This window comes from Molothrus aeneus, chromosome Z (assembly GCF_037042795.1).
Source record: "Molothrus aeneus isolate 106 chromosome Z, BPBGC_Maene_1.0, whole genome shotgun sequence".
Taxonomy (NCBI): Eukaryota; Metazoa; Chordata; class Aves; order Passeriformes; family Icteridae; genus Molothrus; species Molothrus aeneus.
The window spans coordinates 42,325,024-42,342,995 of NC_089680.1; the positions used below are offsets into that span (position 1 = coordinate 42,325,024).

General features: G+C 38.8%; 1 protein-coding gene across 1 annotated transcript in view; it reads left to right on the forward strand.

Moving 5' to 3' along the window:
* Nucleotides 1-10,671: 10,671 nt before the first annotated feature.
* Nucleotides 10,672-17,972, forward strand: part of SHOC1 (shortage in chiasmata 1) — a 46,189-nt gene continuing 38,888 nt past the window's right edge. The window contains exons 1-4 of the mRNA XM_066569638.1: nucleotides 10,672-10,740; nucleotides 14,410-14,539; nucleotides 15,129-15,210; nucleotides 16,798-16,979. Of these exons, the coding sequence (XP_066425735.1) occupies nucleotides 10,672-10,740; nucleotides 14,410-14,539; nucleotides 15,129-15,210; nucleotides 16,798-16,979 (463 nt within the window). The remainder of the gene's footprint in view (nucleotides 10,741-14,409; nucleotides 14,540-15,128; nucleotides 15,211-16,797; nucleotides 16,980-17,972) is intronic.

The following is a 17,972-nucleotide window of genomic DNA, read 5'->3' on the forward strand; positions in this document are numbered from 1 at the left end:
CCACCAATACTCATTGCATCTGCTGACAAAATAAATAGATAATACATATTGGTCTGGCAACACCTAATGACCGGTGAAAGGTGAAGGGGAAAGAAATAAGTCTGTCATTATTGGTCCACTTGAAGTTTTCTGACCATAATGCTGCCTTTCACCTCCATGAGCTGTTTGAAGGACAGTTTAAAAATTGCAGCAGGAATATTATCAGCACAGTCCCAAGGCAGACATCTTGACATCTCCTGAACTCAGATAAATTCTGAGCTTGATCATTATGTCAAAGATTCTGTCTAGTTCGAAAAACTGAGCTCTCCTTCGAACTACCACTGCTGTTACAAAGCCTTGAAATATTTAATTGCAGACCTGTACTTATTCTAGCTCTTAAAAAACATATATTTTAAAGCCTATTTTTTAGAGGCCCTACCCTATACCAGACATCACGGTTTCTGAGTGCATTCCAAATACCCATTAGTGTGTTATCTGATGTATTACATCACAGCCTTGCAAAAAAACTGCATTTGTTTTGGATTTTAATATCCAAGAATCTGTCAACACCTTAACAGTCTGGAAGTGTTCAGTGAACAGTTAAGCTTATATAAAAAGAATTCACAACCAGCTGTTAGTCCTCGTGAGATCATGATGTCATCCCTGCTCACTGCCCACTGTAGTACAGAGTGGGACACTTACCTCATACACAAAGAATTTTTCATTGCAGGTTCTTACTTCCTTAGACTCTCCTGCTACAAGTATTTATTTAAGGCCTCCATTTTAACAATCACTGGGGGCTGCTGATTCCTTTGGCAGAGAGAAAGACCAATTTAATTTTGTTCTTTTTTCTCATTATCGCCTGAAGTGCTTGACAGAAAGAGCAGGCCATCCTTCCAGCAGCAGAGATTCAATGCTCAGACTTGTTCCCCTGCCCTCCCATTTGTAAGTCCCATTTGTAAGCACTGTAAGCGCAGTAGAAGCTCCTGAGATGGTATCTGAACTATAGTCCTGTCATTAATCTGATAGTTAACTGGCTTTCAGAGCTGGAAAATACTATGACCTGTCAAACTTAGTATGCAGAATGTCAACAACTTGGCTTCATTTCAGCTCAGACCAGAAGATGTTGAGTCTGACTGTGATAAGAAAGCATCTGGAGAAACTCTCAAATATCTCTGAAAACCCCATTTATCCAGGAAAACCACTCCATCATAGTTACAATAGCCAAAACATTCAGATAGTTTCTACACCTGTGCTTTTCACTGTAACATCAGAAATATCTTCCTGCAATTCCTACATGAAAAAATTATTATTTTCTCTGTGATTTAGTGCATATCAATGCCATTAAAGCCATTAAGAACAAACTACAACAATGCATTCTCCCTGTTCAGGAGACTTATGAAAACTCATGGGATGTAACGCTTCCTACCACTGTCAGCATCTCTTTGTTTCTGTTACAGTTTTATATCCTGATTAATGTATTTTGCCAGGTTTAACTGAAGTGCTACTGTAAAAAATTGCTAAACATTAGCCAAAGTCAAGACATTTCAAGACATTTGGAGACACAAATCATATTTCTGTGTATTTACTACAGTTACTCATTTTATGTGCAAAAACGTTCAGTAGAAGAGATCTCCATATTTTAACCCATATGTAAGCCTCCTAAGTAAAAAAGCATATGTCACTCAAGCAAATAGATTTTTACTAAACTTTTACATTAGAATGCAACACTTGATAAGCTGAGCCTCATGGATTTGCTTTAGCATTCTATCAGCTACCTCAGTCTACAAATACATCACAATTATTTGACTTAAAAAATTATTATTTCAACTGTGTTATTCAAAATTTGTTAATTTGCTATTTGTCTCGGTCTCTGCGAGCCTCTCAGGAACCCTGGGCCAGTCCCGAGTCGGCAGACACTGGGGGGAGCAGCCCCAACACGGCCGACAGCGGGGAGACACTGTCTGTGCCCCGAGGGTACTGAGGGCACCTGGGCTGGGCGCCTTTGCAGCACAAGAGACACCAGAGACATCGGTAGAAGATAAAGGGCCGACTCTTAGCAGGGGTTAATCCAAGGTTTTATTAGGATCCCAAAGGAGCTCCTGCACCTCAGGGGCCTCCTGCCCAGAGCCCCGGGAGATGTCCGAAGGTCACATTTCAAGGGAGGAGGAAACCAAAAGTAGATAACATTTTACCAACCAATAGGTATCTCTGAGGGATGGGAACTGGGGGATAGACATATAGGGCAGCGTATGGGACTAGGCCTGGGGGGCTGACCCCTGGCCTCTGGCAAATCACTCGACAACTTGGACCGAAACTTCTGGATGGGGGGGATGGGATGCTGAGTGATTGACAGAGAGCCAGGGTGGGGGTTTAGGGATGATCTCATCCCAGGAGAGGGATAACACAGATAAAGGGAGGGGAGTACAGTCTGGGATAAACCATTTGGGAAAAATATTGGAATACAAAACAAAACTACTTCAAAATATTACAAAATATAAAAACGCACTACAACAGCTATTCATTAAAAAACCCAGTGACAACAGCAATAAATACTGTGACTTTAATGAATAAATACTGTAATGCTGAAGCACTTAGCTTCTCCATGTCCAAATCCCAAGACACTTTGTTCAAGATGACTGCCCAAGATGTTAGGGCAGTTTTGGTCAGCCACAGACCTATCCTGGAGAGAACTATTCAAGCTATTTACAAATACTTACTGAAGTCAAGAGAATAAAAAAGCTGCAGCTTATCACCAACCCCATGTCAGTACTATGAATAGCCTAACTGTTGCCCTTTTTATTAAGAATTTCATTAATACCTAAATTTTCACAATTCTGGATACACAGGAGAAAAACAAATGTAAATGCCTCAGCTCCATCATCAAATGAGCTCAGAGAAACTAACAACCACTACAAATATTTAGCAAGTGCAGAAAATATGCATGAAACAATGTCTGAGAGGCTTAGTTGGTGTAATAACCACACTGAGACTTGGAAAACTGTCTTCAGTAAAGAGAACCACCCAATAACACATGCAAATTTTGTGTTCATCTTTGCTCCTTCTCCAGTTTTCTGTTTGGTTTCCTCCACCTAAACACAATATCTGGTTTCAGATAATTCCTGTTTGATTTGTTATATCACTAAGGACATTGCAGAGGTACCTTCCCTGAGTCTGGACCTCTGTATTTCACAGCATTGTACTCTTACTATTGTGAAATACAAAGCTGTGTTTCGTGTCAGGTACAAACAGGCGACGTGTGTATTTGTGAGTGCGAAATGTGTGGACACCGACAATGGGAGAGCTGTGAATTCTAATAATAACTGAGGAAAATAAAGCATGGAAAAAGGCCTTTGAACCTATCTTTTGTTTGCAATAAACCCTGGTTGATTTAGGAGGATTGGAATTAAAGCGTTAAGGATGTTGCTTTTTGCTTGCAGTTAATCCATAAAGAGTTCTGCAATAATAACCTTTTGAAGTATAATTTTAGAATATAAAATTTTAGAATATTACTTATATCCTTGAAACTATACCTTTAGAATATATATAAAGGAAATATGCTTATCTCATGCCCTATTGAAGCAGAGAAAAACAGCTTGAGAAAGGAAGATGAACATCACCTCAAGGATTTATGGTTTCGACCAAAGGGTAGCTGGATATCACTGTTATTAGATTTATAGTCTCTGCAATTAAAAGGTGGACCCACATCGGGGGAGCTGGACTCCACCAGATGGGATTCGTTTTTCTTCTTTCAGAAACTGGACCGCCACCATCTGGGATCCTCCTTTTGAGAAACATCCTGAGAAACTAAGATCACAATAGTGTATAGAATTGTGATGTAATAATTTGGAATAAAAATTGCTGATGAATAAAAAATTGGAAAAAGAAACTGCTGAAAAAGCTGATGAGTACCCCTATAAATACCTGTAACTCTCAATTATTGGTGTGCAGCTGGAGGGAAAACTTCCCCCTCTGTACCCAGTGCTGTATTGCTCATACTTTACCGTATTAAATAATAAATTGATTGCTGCTTGAATATTGGCATAGTCAAGTTTCTTATTCATAACACTATAATTCACAAATGTTGTAAAACCTCAAAATACAATCCCTGCTTTCCTCCTGTTGCCTTGGCTGTATGTAGTAGTGAGACCTTCCTAAAACACGTAATAGAGGGGTGTATCCTCGACCTCTTCAGCCACTCTGCTGTCAGCATGTTGCCTCCTTTCTCTTTTCAACCCCTCACCTTTCCTCTACTGGCAGCTTGGGTGAAAGATGAGCTGTTTCTCAGAAGGTGTGGATGTCCCATCCCTGTAAGTGTTTAAGGCTATTTTGGATAGGGTCTAGAAGTATTTAAGGCCAGGTTGGATAGGGCTTTGAGCAACCCAGTCTAGTAGAAGACAGATGTGCCCATGGCAGGGAGGCTGGACTAGAGGAACTTTTAAGGTCTCTTCCCACCCAAACCATTCTGTGACTGTATGGTGCAGGTATCACAGAGTCCTGCAACATGAATCCTCCACTCACACATCACAGTGGAGCAAGCTACTATTGAGCTTGTAGAGGAAATGTTAAACATATGGAGTTTCCCAGCAATGATCCAGATGCTGTGAAGGCTTGTGTAATTAAGCATTAAGTGCAGGTAGTCTACTGATCTGGTCTGAGAGCTGCAGCATTTAATGGAGGACAGTATTTCAGATTTGTGTCTCTAAGTGAGATGCTGCCCTTAAGCATTATATATTTGCATTATATATTTCCATTATGCAGAATATATTTTGCCATAATCTGGCAAAAGTTTCAGAAGCTGCTTTGAAGACAGCAGAGACAGGAATGGCAGCATGACAACACAATAAGGAAGACAGGGATGTTGAGCTCTTTTTAATGGCAAATGCTCACTGCAGAATGGTGTTTCTAGGCCAGAAATGCAACCCAGGACTGCTGGGAGTAATCCATCCAACTTCACACTTTGCATGTATCTGAGTTTAGAGACAGGCTTGGTAGCTAAGCCCTTCCCCAGCCTGAGCAATGAAATACACAGCACTCCTCCCATGCACTGAAATACAGAGCACCTATATTGAATGTACAGGGACCCTGACAATAAACTCCTTGAATTAAACAATCTATGTCTCTCCCTGGTGATTAAAAACACACATGGCCACTGAAAGGTCCAGAATTTCATAAGCTTCCTACCTGTGCAGAACAGAAAGGACTGTTCAGATTTAGACTCAAGTCACCACAACTAACTGTCCCATGAATTTTTGGAAATATTGCTGCAGTTATCTCAGACAGGTAAGTGACTTCACTAAGAAACACTGAAACAAGTACACCTATTTTGCCTTGTACTTTCTCTGAGGCAGTGCTTTATGCTTTCACCACATTTCTACAGCTACCATACCTGTGGCAAAGTATTATACTATATCATCCCACTACAAAATGTCTTTAACCAATTTTTTAAATGAACAATAACAAAGCTCTCATCTTACAGGTATCACAGAATAAAAACATTTCACTCATGTTAAATTTTTATGTGTCTCCAGGGTTGTTGGTGGCTAGCACATCTTTAAAAGGTCACTTTCAAATGAGTTTCCTCCACCATGCAAATGGGCTGGAGTCACCTTCTAGTGTCACTCACTCGGATGCCTACTCTGGTTAGTATAAGACAAGGTTTGCAAATGTATTTCAAAAAGCATTCTTAATAATACAATGGTATTACTTATTTACTTGAACTTCCTTCAGGGTTTAGTGAGATACATGTGACCATGTATCTCACTACATACCAAAAAAAAGAAAGAAAAAGAGGCAAAAATATTACCTAATACTTCCTCCTCAACAAACAGGATTTGGAAAAACAAAATCTTTAGTGTTATATGCTAATGACCACATACCATACATACATGGTTTTTCTAGGAAGATGGAATGATAATTTGCAGTATTTGGGAACTGTTAAACAAGTTCACAAAACTTCTGTGTCAGCATAATCATTTAGTTGTCATAAAGTTTTTATTTTCTCTCAAAAATAAAGCAAATAAAGCAGGAAAGAAAATACATCAAAATTTCATGAAAGCATTGTACTTTTATTTCAGGGGCTATCACTAAAGCCAATTTCCCTTATGAGATTTTTCCCTTCTGATAGACTTTGGGCTAATACAAAGACTTCTTGAAAGGAGATACCCGGAGATCTGAAGCCCTTCTTTTTCAATCCCTGTGGGATTTTTCTGCCTACACTCTGCTCTTGCAACAGAAAATTGTTCTCCTAGATGTGTGACAATGACAGCCCCTAGTGGAGCTCAATTATGTCCACAGCAGCCTTTCACAAAACCTCTTCCACAACCACTGCTGGATTTGCAATACATGGATGTACATTTTTCTACAAACAATGAATTAATACGGCAACCTTTCTTCATTTTTCATGCACTCTAGTTAGAAATTAGCTATGTGCCCTGTGTCATCAAGTTTTTTATTCTTCTCTCATCACCATTTTTAGACTTACACTTACTAATTATATTTTCCAGCTACCTTTTTTCTGAAATGAAAGTTAGTATAAGGTTTTATTGCTTTTATCATTACGCTAATTCACAAGTTTAAAAAAATCTATTTGTTCTTTGTTTTCACTTGAAGTGTTATGGCATTACTTACTGGCAGAGGCTTACTCAGATGCTCTGAGATGGCTTCTAGATAACTGAAGGGGAATTATAGCCCTCGACAGCAGGTGTAACTCTTTCCTGGTCTTGGAATTGTACATTTCTCATCCGGCTGAGTCTCCTTGCCCTGCTCCAGTGGTAGGACACACATTGTCTCTCAGACACTCATGGTCTCCTTGAGTCTGTCCCCCAAGAATAGAGCTCAGCAAGCTTGGTCTGCAGTAGGGGCTGCTCCTGAGGAAAAGAACCCAAGCCAGAGGTGGAGTTGGGCAGGTAGAGGAGGGGCTGTGGACGGACTGCTCACACACAGGGTGAGAAGCAGGTGGTGGTCTTTCCAGTGCCTCCTCTCCCTGAGAGCATCCCTGTGTCCCTACGGGCTGCCACATGTGGAGCACATCCCCAGGCTGCATCAGCCTTTTAGGCAGGGCTGCTCCATATCTAGACTCATGTAGCATGGCTGGAGGCCATGAGCATAGCTGGGGCTTCACACCCCTCCTCAAGTCATGAATACTAATCCTGACCCTGAAGGAAAATAAGGGGATGCACCAACATGCCCTGGCACAGGGCAGCAAGAGTCCCTGTCCCCTGCCTCAGCAGCCAATGTCTCGCAGTGCTTTTCCCAGCAAGGGGAGTGAGCCCTGCAGGAAGCATGCAGGGAGGATTGTGAACACCAGGAAGGCTGCAGGCCATGCGGTGGCACTGTAGCAGCTTCTGCACCAGGCAAATACCCCCTCACCTTTCCTCTTTAGCCTGGGCCTCTGTGCCAGGGGCCTGAACCTTCGCCAACAGCTTCTCTTTCTCCCAGGGATGGGGTGGGATCATCTTAGCATGGGTAAAACATGCATTTTTCTATATTCCAACTAGAGAGGATCACTTCTGAATGAAATATTTCAATTAGAAGTTGGTGGGTTCTGTATTGTGCCTACTTGGCCTAACAATTCATCTCCTCATTCTCAGAGAACGGAATAAAAATATAGTATAAATATATAAATACCAAGAAAACTATAAATTACCAGCATTTGCATTTTTCATATGAATATCTGTCTAGGAAACACTAGCAAGATGCCAGTGATTGAGTTAAACCCATCCTCAGAGTTAAAAAAAATATTTTAAAACCCCAATTACCCCCAATAGCAGTAAAGAAACCATCTGTCATATGCTTTTTATTTAACTTTTTCACTCACTGGAATCTATAAACACTGATGGAATTCCTGGAACTAGAGTGAAAAGCATAAATTTTGTTTTCCACAGAGAAACCAACCCTCATGTGGAACTGAACCTGCAAGGAGTTCTTGGAGAAGATGCATTTTTCCAGACTCCCCAAACTATTATACCAAATAGCTGAAGGCACCTGCTGCAGCATTGACAAGGGGTTTTGCACTTCGGATGGGCTCTCTGTGGGTGTCCACATCCATGGTAAAAGGAGAAGGCATGGATGGACAACAAAATGGCTTTGTGTCACCAACAACAGCAAGGTGTCATTTTAGCCAGCAGAAGTGTTGGGCCTATTTACAAGCTAGGATGGTGTGAGGTAGGGGAGGGGAGATGGGGCCTTTGCACAGCTACTCCTGAAATCTTTGTCATTCCAGGGACTAGTCAGAGTCTGGACACTGCAGAAATCTGACACTAAACTGCCTTCTGAGAAACACTATTTGTTCAACAGGCAGCAGCTTGTGGTTTGTAAGAGCAACCTAGGCAACCATTAAAAGAAAAAAAAAAAAAAAACAAACCCACTCTTTTTTTCCCCGTAAGCTGTCACTGACATTTCACTGGCTTTCCGAACATAGAAGAGTAAGTATTTCTGCGTATTAAGTCGTGGCCGCGTTCTATTTCTCTTCCCCAGGTAACAGGCAGCACATCAGCCGATATGATCCCTTTAAAAACTAACTCGGTCCCGTCCTTTTAACTTCTTCTCCCATGCAAGCTGCTACCCGCGGAACAGAAGAAGTTACTTAACTGCTTTTAGTTATGCATTTACTGCTTTAAAAATATTTTCAGCTTCGAAAATCACTGTAAGCTTTTCCATCGGACAACTCCTGAAGATTCCCCTGTGTCCATGCAGCGATTAGGGACGCTCCGCTCCAGAGGGAAGGGCGGGAGGCGGGAGCAGCCGCCCCCAGACAGAGGGGACAAGCTCGGCGAGAGAGCCAATCAGAGGGGAACGCTCGGGAAGACAACCAATCAGAGGGGAACGCTCGGGAGGACAGCCAATCAGAGAGGAACGCTAGGGGAGAACGCCAATCAGAGGGCTGGGTTCGCTGTCCCGAGCGGGCGGGGCGAAGGCGCCGCGGTGCTGAGGGAAGGGCGGTCGTGGCGCTGTGAGGGGTTGAGGTGGGTCACTGTGGTTCGTTCCTGTTCGTAGATTTAAAAATATTTGATGCTGGCCGAAGTTCCTCATCCAGCATATTTCGTTTACGGAACGTGGTGTTCCCTCGAGTCCTTGGAGAATGAAGCAGGGTCATACTCGTTGTTTTTGGTTTAAAAAGTTTGAAGACTTCCTTGTAGGCTCACAGACTGGTATTTCTAGGTCCCAGTTTTAAATTGGAAATTTGGAACGTACCCGGATGCAGTGGTTTCTTTGCTTACTGATTGACACACCCTTAAGGAACTAGTGATACCTGGAGTGAGTACTACTGAGCAGATCACTACTTCTAGTGTATTAATTCAAATTTTATCACTGGGAGCAGTAGTTACAATTCTATAGCTAATACTTGAATTATCCCATGTTTATATTGCTATGAAGAAGTTTTAGTCAGTGATACACATCAGTTATGCTAGGGTGCAGTTCTGTCCACTGCCCTCCAGCACTTAAGGTGTGGATCCATCCCTGCTTACAAACCGATCCCTGCTTGCTCCACTCTCCCACACCAAATCTGTTGGATGTAGATCTGATGGAGGGCCCAGCAGGCTGTCCAAAGGATTTTCTCTACGATCTTGTGATTTTGGCCCACTGCTTCAAGCTATCCACACTTCTTCCCTTAGAAGGTTCCCTTCTTTGTTCTCAATATGATTTTGTATATCTTTTTGCCTTTTTTGTTTCTTTGCCTGAGCCTACCTTTTTACTGCTCCTGCACTACTTTTCTCTGTCCAGACTCCATTCAAGTAACCAACTACCCCCTAGTTACCACCACAGAATTGGTTCAAATTCTATTACATTCATATCTGTAATTGGTATTTTCAAATTTGTTAGGTAGGCAGTTTTTTAGCCTCATGTCATTATACTTACTGGTACATAAAGGAAAATTGCCTTCTGTCACAGGTTTTCTTTATGGCCCTACAGTTCATTTTATTAAAATTAAATTACATCATGCACTTTTTGATATAATTATCTGACTTTGAGTCTTCCACCTATTTTCAATTAAGAAAAAGTACTGTATTACCTTGTGTGGATCCCAGCTACAATATATCCTATTTTGCATTCACACTGTGTCTCGAGCCTTGTATAGTTTTTGCCTTTCTCCTGACTCCCCTCAGAAGCATCAACTCACTTAGAGACCTGGTGTTCCATCAGGGCCTCGTGCTCTCAGCTAGCTTATACAGTATCTCCTTTTTTCTTGTATAACTGGAAGCAGGGGGAAAGCCCCCTCACAAATACATGAGGCAGTGAGAAGTTAATAGTCTAGACAGTTGAATTAGTGCCTTTAAAAACGAATTTATAATCCATTAAAAAAAAATCACTGAATCAGTTAATTTAAGAGTTATTACTTAAGGGATATAATTTGTATTGCCTACATTCTGTTAATGGTGCTAGAGGTTTTCTGAGAAATAAACACCAAGAAGCGTAGCTAAAAAAATTTTTAAAACCCAGTTCTTTCAGAAAGAAATCAAATGTTCATAGTCTGTAGTTGGTCTGTTACATCCTTCCAGAGGAAGAATATTGAATGCTTTGTGTAGCCTTCTGCTACAGCAAATTCAGTCCATTGTGCATGTGCTAGAAATTATGAAGCTATTCATGTTGAAATTTCAACCTGAAATTCAACCTCCTCTTTCAACAATTTGAGGTGATATAAAAAGTTTTTAAGTGATCCATATTCTGTATGTCTTCCAGACAACTGAAATGCTGAGAATGTCACAAAACAAGATGTTTGCAGCTTTGAAGTATCACTCAACAGACTATTTATATGAGGTATGGTTTTATTGTTTCTCTTAATTGTCTGAACAAAATATAGCAAATTTAGTGAAATTGAGAAAAGATTATGCTAAAAGATTGAGTGCACATTAAAAAAGATAACAAGAACTACTTTTTTTCAAATTCTCGTTAAGAGAGGTTTTTGTGCTGCACTTTGTGGGATAAGAGTGAAGTGATTACAGGCTTTTTTAATAAAAAAAAAATAGGTACAATTTTGCACAGACTGTAAAACATCAGTTATTTTTAGTGTCTGTTGCATTTACTTATACTGATTTACTTGCACATACAAGTTTCCTGCTTAGAGCTTTCTTTGGAGAATACACTGTGAAATTAAATTAATTACTTTCTGGAGAAATAATCCAACTTTTTAGCTACTTTGGTGTGTATTAGAATAGTGATACACAATGCTGTGTTCCTTAATGATTGTAGGGAAAAGTTTTTGCCATGTTTTAGATTAAATTCATAGAAAGGAGATTTTTTTTTTTCTCACACAAACAATGACTATTTTACAACCTCTTATCCACAAAGTACCCTGTCATAACTGGTTTTCACTTACTTATATTTTCAAAGAAAGGCCACAGACCAAATACAAGACTTCTCTTGCAGAGGAGCAGAGTGGTGCTTTGCCAGAGGGGGGTATTTGTAGTGTGTGGGCAGAACAATGTAGCAAGGCATGAGGCCTTCGGGAGTTCAGGGAGAGTAAAAGGACAGTCAGAAGCGCTCCTAGCAGGTAACTGGAGAATTGCAGCCTGGGAAGTGGTCCGGCTGTAGTACTTGTGGTTGAGCTGTGATCCGTATTATGAAACATTGCCCACATCCCTTTCTTTAGGGTACAGCAGCTGTTCCGTATAATGCCTGTGTTTGTCCCTGCTGTTTTCTTAGATTGTAGCAACCAGAACTTCTTTTTCTGTTGTAATTCCTGCAGTATGCAGTCTGTCATGCAGTGTTTGTGTGGGTATCTTCTCAATGTAGTTCCATTCAGCTTGATCACCAGTTGTTTCCTTGTTATCTACGAATCAAAAATAGGTGTGTTAGCAAAATATGTCATGGGCTTTATGCAGAAGAGAATTACATGGCTTTTCTTGCCTGAGTTTTGAGGAGGATGGTGCTGACATCAGGATAACTGAAAACTTTTACAAGAGAAATGCTGAGGGATCTGCTGAATGGCTGCTCTGGAGCAGTGTAAATCTTGCTCTGTGGTTCTACCACAAGGGGCCAATGGATGTGATCACACATTTAAAGGTATACAGATCTGACTGTGCAAGGGAGATGCTGTGCTCGAACTGCAGTATCTGGTTCCACTCTCGTGCCTTGTTGCTGCCCTCTAGAAAAAGCTACCTTGATTTTTCCTCTATCAATTGCACTTGACTAAAGCTTCCAGGTTTTAGGAAACACTGGAATTCAATGACCTTATATCAAACTGCTTCCTGCACTTAGCTCACTCAAGTGGATGCAGAATCCTGCTCCTAATATACTTGTTATGCACTTATATCAATTCCAGGTATAGTTTTTCCAGCTTCTCTTTATAAGTATCTTTGAAGAAAGATACTTTCAGTCATCCTAGACACAAGAGTTACATACTTCATGCTCCTGAGTGTTGTAGGTGTGATTGCAAAGTCATCTTGGTAGTGCAAGTTTTTCTAGTGTTATAAGCCAACAATACATGCAAACTGAATGGAACTGGGATAATATCTTTCAGTTGGAAGAAAAATGTGCAGAGACCTTTATATTTTCTTGATAAACAGGGCTAAACATGCACTGATTGAATGCTACAGCTATTAATAATGGCCTTGAAAAATACTATTATATATTTGAGAATGTCAAGAAAAGTTGAGTTTTATCAGACTTTATAAAGTGAACTAATCTAGCTTAAACTTTACACTTTGAACTGTTTCATTTAAAGTATTTTGTAAAATGCACCATTTTCTTGGTTTAAAGCTATTACCTGTGATAATAGCTCTAGGATGTATTTCTTCCACTTCACAAATATCAGCGTCAGAAAACAATTTTAGCTATTAAGCTAAAGTTAGCCTCAGTAAAACTACACAGTGGTGTTTCAAATTTCTTTCTGATCTCTGTTTTATTATTGCATATACTTACTTGTTCAGCAGCTTCTGAAGTAGCAGTAGCATTCTTCTTTATCCTATAAGTCCTTTGACAACTTTTATGTGCCAATTCCGACAGCTTCTTTTAATGAAGGGAAGGCTTATCTGTAGCATTTCCTGTTCCTGTTATCTCTATTAGGAAATTTACTGCTGCCCTTTATTTTATGATAAATGCAGTTGATTCAGCAGTAACTTCGATACAGATTACCTAAACTGATACATGGCCAGTAACATGTAGAAGACATAGGTCCAGCTGCCCCTAGTTGTCTGATTCTCTCTTCTTTATTCAGAATTTGTGAAAGAGATCAGTGAGAAAATGCCATGCTTTGACTTAGGCAAGAAGGACTCCATTGGATCAGATCTGTTTTTTCACAAGGAAAAGATGCTATGATGGCAGGAGTTTTTGGATTTTTAGTTAAAATTAATTAGCATTTACAGAATTGTAACTATCCCACAAAGGATTAAATGGAAATGGAAAAAGGATTTGTATTGATGCAGTGGCAGTATTTGTTTTCATTGCTTCCCATGTGTTTGTTTGTTTGTTTGTCAATGTTGGTTTATTTTGGTTTGTGGTTTTGGGATTTTTTTGCCCCTAAGTTTTCTCTTTTCTTACAGGAAGGTTTGAAAAGTACACCAATAGCATGGTTAGTCTGGTTGCAGTCCAAATCAGTTAAATACTTCAAATATTTCTAGTCTGTCACCTGAGATTTCTAGCTGTACAGGCTATATTTGGCTTGACAGCATATGTTGTAATGGACGGGCAGTTCTGGGAGCCGAAGCAACACAGCTGAAGTGAGGCAATGGGTTTACAGCTAGAGAAAGGTTTCTGGTTTCATTCACTATGTTGTTCCACGTGACTATAGCTAGTTCTCTTTTCCAATATGCCTTTAACTCCACAGACTTTTAAAGAACAACTTCTTTCTTCTTCTTTCTATAAACTCATTAAACACAAATGTGTAAGTATAATTTTTCTTTGCTTCCTGAACTCACTGGTTATTCTTTGGTTCTGTGCTCTATTGCATGCTCTAGGCATGGGTTTCTGTAACAAAAGAACTGTAAGGTAGTTTATTGAACTTGGATTCAGTGAAAAAGTATAAAGTATTTCATTCATAAAGTATTTCATTCCAGAATTCAATTGATTACTGTCCCTGGTTTTAGAGAAAAGGAAAGGCTTTAAAAGGGCTTTCATTAGCTCATAATGACACATGAAAGACAAGAGGCCTTAGAATATTAAAAGCACTTGAAACAGCAGTAGTAGGAATGATACTAAATTGTTTCTGGTCAGCTTATCCATGTGTCCATTCAGGAGACCATTCCAAGTGTTAAGATAGGCACTTGTAATTGCACATTCAAAGCTTAGTTAAAGTTTAGCTAAGCGTATGTTCAATTTTGCGTACTCAGACGTGTAGATTAAAAGTTAAATAGCAAATCAGGTAGATGTTAGTATCTTCTCTTAAGAAGAAGAAAACCCTTGAAAGCAGTGGGAATGTTTGAAGAGGCAGTGCACAAAAAGAATGGAGCTCTCTCTCATGATTTTATCACATGCCTTTTTTTTATTCAGAGCACGGCAAGGCAGAAGCTTTCCATCTGGAAATTATCACTTTGCTTTCCTCCCTGTTTACATCAAGATGAAAAGTATCATCTCAATGGACTCTTTGCTGATGATAAGTATAGGAAGCCATGGACTAGAAGTATGTAATATAATCCTTAAGTTTAGTTTAGATTTACTGTAGATTAAAGAAAAAGCTTGTGTTTATCCATAATAAGATAAATCTGATAAAAAAAAAATTCCAGACATAGCACTATGCCCTTTCTTATAGCTCTTGAAGGTTCAAGAACATCTTCATTGTCCAAATTGAAGCAAATGGGTAATGGATATTTATTTGAGTATATTATTTTATATGAGGCATCATAAATGAGATGATATTTGATTAGTTCTCTGGATAGATTTCTTTCCAGAGAAGTGTTTATGGAAGAAAAGCAACGATCGGAGATAAGTAAAATACCGAATCTGTTTAGTTAGGGGAGGTTTGGAAGATGATGCTGAGCTTATGAGATGTGGCAAAAAATGAGGTCTTCAAATGACAAAGGGAAATACATGCATAAAAATGTTTGTATCTTTCTTGTGCATTTGTATTACCTTTGCTAATGGGAACTAAAGGTGTTGTTTCTTCTATGCATTATGTGTAAAGTTTGATTAACCTCTGCAATGATTTAATCAATATATAAAAATTAATTTTAATATTTTCTGCATGACTTTTTTTTTCCTTTTCATCTTAGTTGGTTCAACACAGAACATGATGGCTATTTCAGTATTGGATCAATGGAAGAAAAGTTTACCTGTGGAGGATTTCCTGGAGAAGTCAGTAACTTTAAGTTAAAAACATTTATGATTTCTTTTATATCACTCAGGTATTTTGTGATTTATGTATTAATGATGAAAACAGAATATGAAGATGTTTCCTGATAGTAGCAAGTGTGCTGGAGCTGTACACTCTTTCAGATACCTTAAAGATGGGTTTTTTCACTAAAAGTAGCATTGTGTTTTTATGGAGTTCACTGGTTCTTTATATAATTTTTAATGGTTGTGTAATCTATTTATAACATTGGAGAAAGTCTCTGAAAACTGCATGAACATGAAAATAAGCTGTTTCTCCTCTCCTCTCTAAGGCAATTATCTTATGTAACTGTACAAGCATAGCTATGTGACTTAAAAATATTTTTCCGTACTTAGAATGGTCTGCATTAAAATATTTGCCATTTTCTAGAAAAGCCTTACTAGTACTTTGACTTTGGAAGAAGTAGTCTGTGTAGTCTCAAAATAAGCAACTCAGTTAGGTTTGTTCTATCTATAAAACTGTAGTGAAACCCAGTGATTTCAGTGAAGTTCTAACTTGGGCAATGTTTTAAGGTTCATGGATTTTCAGAGGCTTATGCCATGTGAAACTTTGGATATTAGTTATTATCAGTACCACATGGTTATTACTTGTGAAGTATACTACTTATAGCTTTAAAATAATTTCTGAATTACTGTCAAAATGTTGTAAAATAGTTGATTTTTTTAAGATGGGTAGCAGAGATTCCCCACTATTGCTGTTTACACATGAAGTCCTGTACTGAATTTCAGACATGTACTTCTATACTGATTGTTTTTATGGGCATTATCTTTGACTAGCAAATAGCAAGATGATATAATGCTAAGTATTATTAAAAATATTAATAAATCAATAGGATGCAAAATTGAGAAATCAGTTGTCTGAAATGAGAATAGTATGTACAATAATTGTAGATGAGCTGATTTGGGTGCTTCAGAAATGTCAGCACTTGTCAGTATTACTATATTGTTGCAGTCAATTTATATAGGTAGCAGAGCATTAACACATATTTTAATAAACTATTGTAACTGTTTTGTCCAGATGCATGCTTAGCTCAGGAAAATCATGGGGTTTTTTTTCCTTTCTGTAGTCAAATGATTTTCCTACTTATTTGGCAAACAGTAGGGAGATTTTCTTAATAAATAACAGTAGTACTGAGGTTAGTGTGAAAAGTTACAGCAAATAGAAGTGGTTTTCTTCACTTACCCTGTCCTTTTCCTATTGCTGTTACTTGCTCTCTCTTCATGGCTTTTGAAACAGAAGTGTACATTTCAGCAGCAATTTTTTATCACAAACCTTACAACATCAATAGGTTTGATTTTTTTTTTATTTTTGTGCAATTTTATGCCAGATGTAAACTTAAAGGACTTTTCTTGCAGAAAGATAGAACATGTAGTTTGACCATGGATCCAGTGAATAAAGAGAACTCTAAATTCAATTCTTCTTCAGTAAATATGGTGATTATCAAATTTCTTAGAGCATCTTAGTGCTGTTGATTCACTGAGGAGTCAGGGAAGTTACAACATTGATTTTGCTACAACTTTAGCATCAGGTATATTCTTTGTGTTTTTTAGGAAACCTATCTCCTCTGTAGAGTTTCATTTAACTGATTTAACTGAAGTTATTCCAAGTTCAAATCCTTGCTCTCAGACTGACACAGAAGAATCTTTTTTACTTATGAAGAATGGTTATAAGGAAGACTCCACCCAAGACAAATATTTGAAGATTTATTATACCACTGAAGAACCACAGCAAGGTAAAATGTTCAATTCGCTGTTTTCTGAGTTTTGGTTGAGTAATCTTGTTAACTTTTGAAATTTTTTGCACATGTTCCAGAAATATTGATGAAATCATTTGAGTGTTCAAAAACTTTGCAGTTGCATAAGGTATAACCACTAAAGACAGATTTATTCCCTGGAGAAGCAGGGCTTGTTTTAATAGCTCAAGAGAGATGCAATCCAAAAGAAGTTTAAGATAGATTTCTTTATGGAGATCTGTTTGAGTTAGCATCATAAAACAGTTTGGTGGGAACATAATCAGTGTCCATCATTTCCAGGCACTAGGAGAGAACAGAGAGTTATTACAGACAGGGAATCATCCAAGAAGTGAAAGGGAGATGTGGGAATAAGGAGACTGCCATATTGGTAAAAAATACGGAAGAAGAACAAAAAACTTCCTTTGCCCTTCTATATGTATTATACATGTGTAAAATATGTGTGTAGATACATATGTATTTCATATATACATAGATACATATGTAGATACTGGAAATGTAAGGGATTGTGTCAAATGTGGTTACTGCATCATTTCTGTCTCAGGAGAGCAGTAATTTAAACTCAAAAGAAATAGAATAATGTGATGGCTTGGGTTGGAAAGGACCTTTTACGGGGATCCAACTCCCCTGTAATTAGCTCAGGTTGGTCAGATCCTCATCCAACCTCATCATGAGCACCTCACCTCTGGGGATGGAACCGCCTCACTTCTGGGGATGGGCTGTCAACCATCTCCCTTGTTGTAAGAAACTGCTTCTTTATATCTAATTTAAATTACTCCTCTTTAAGTTTAAAACTTAAGACCTAAAAAGTCTATCCCCACCTTTCTTATAAGCCTTCTTTAAGTACTGAGAAGCCACAATAGGGTTTTCCTGGAGACATCTTCTCTCCAGGCTGAACATATGTCAATTCTCTCAGACTTTTCTCACAGGAGAGGTGTTCCTTTCCTCTGATTGTTTTTGTGATTCCTCCTCTGG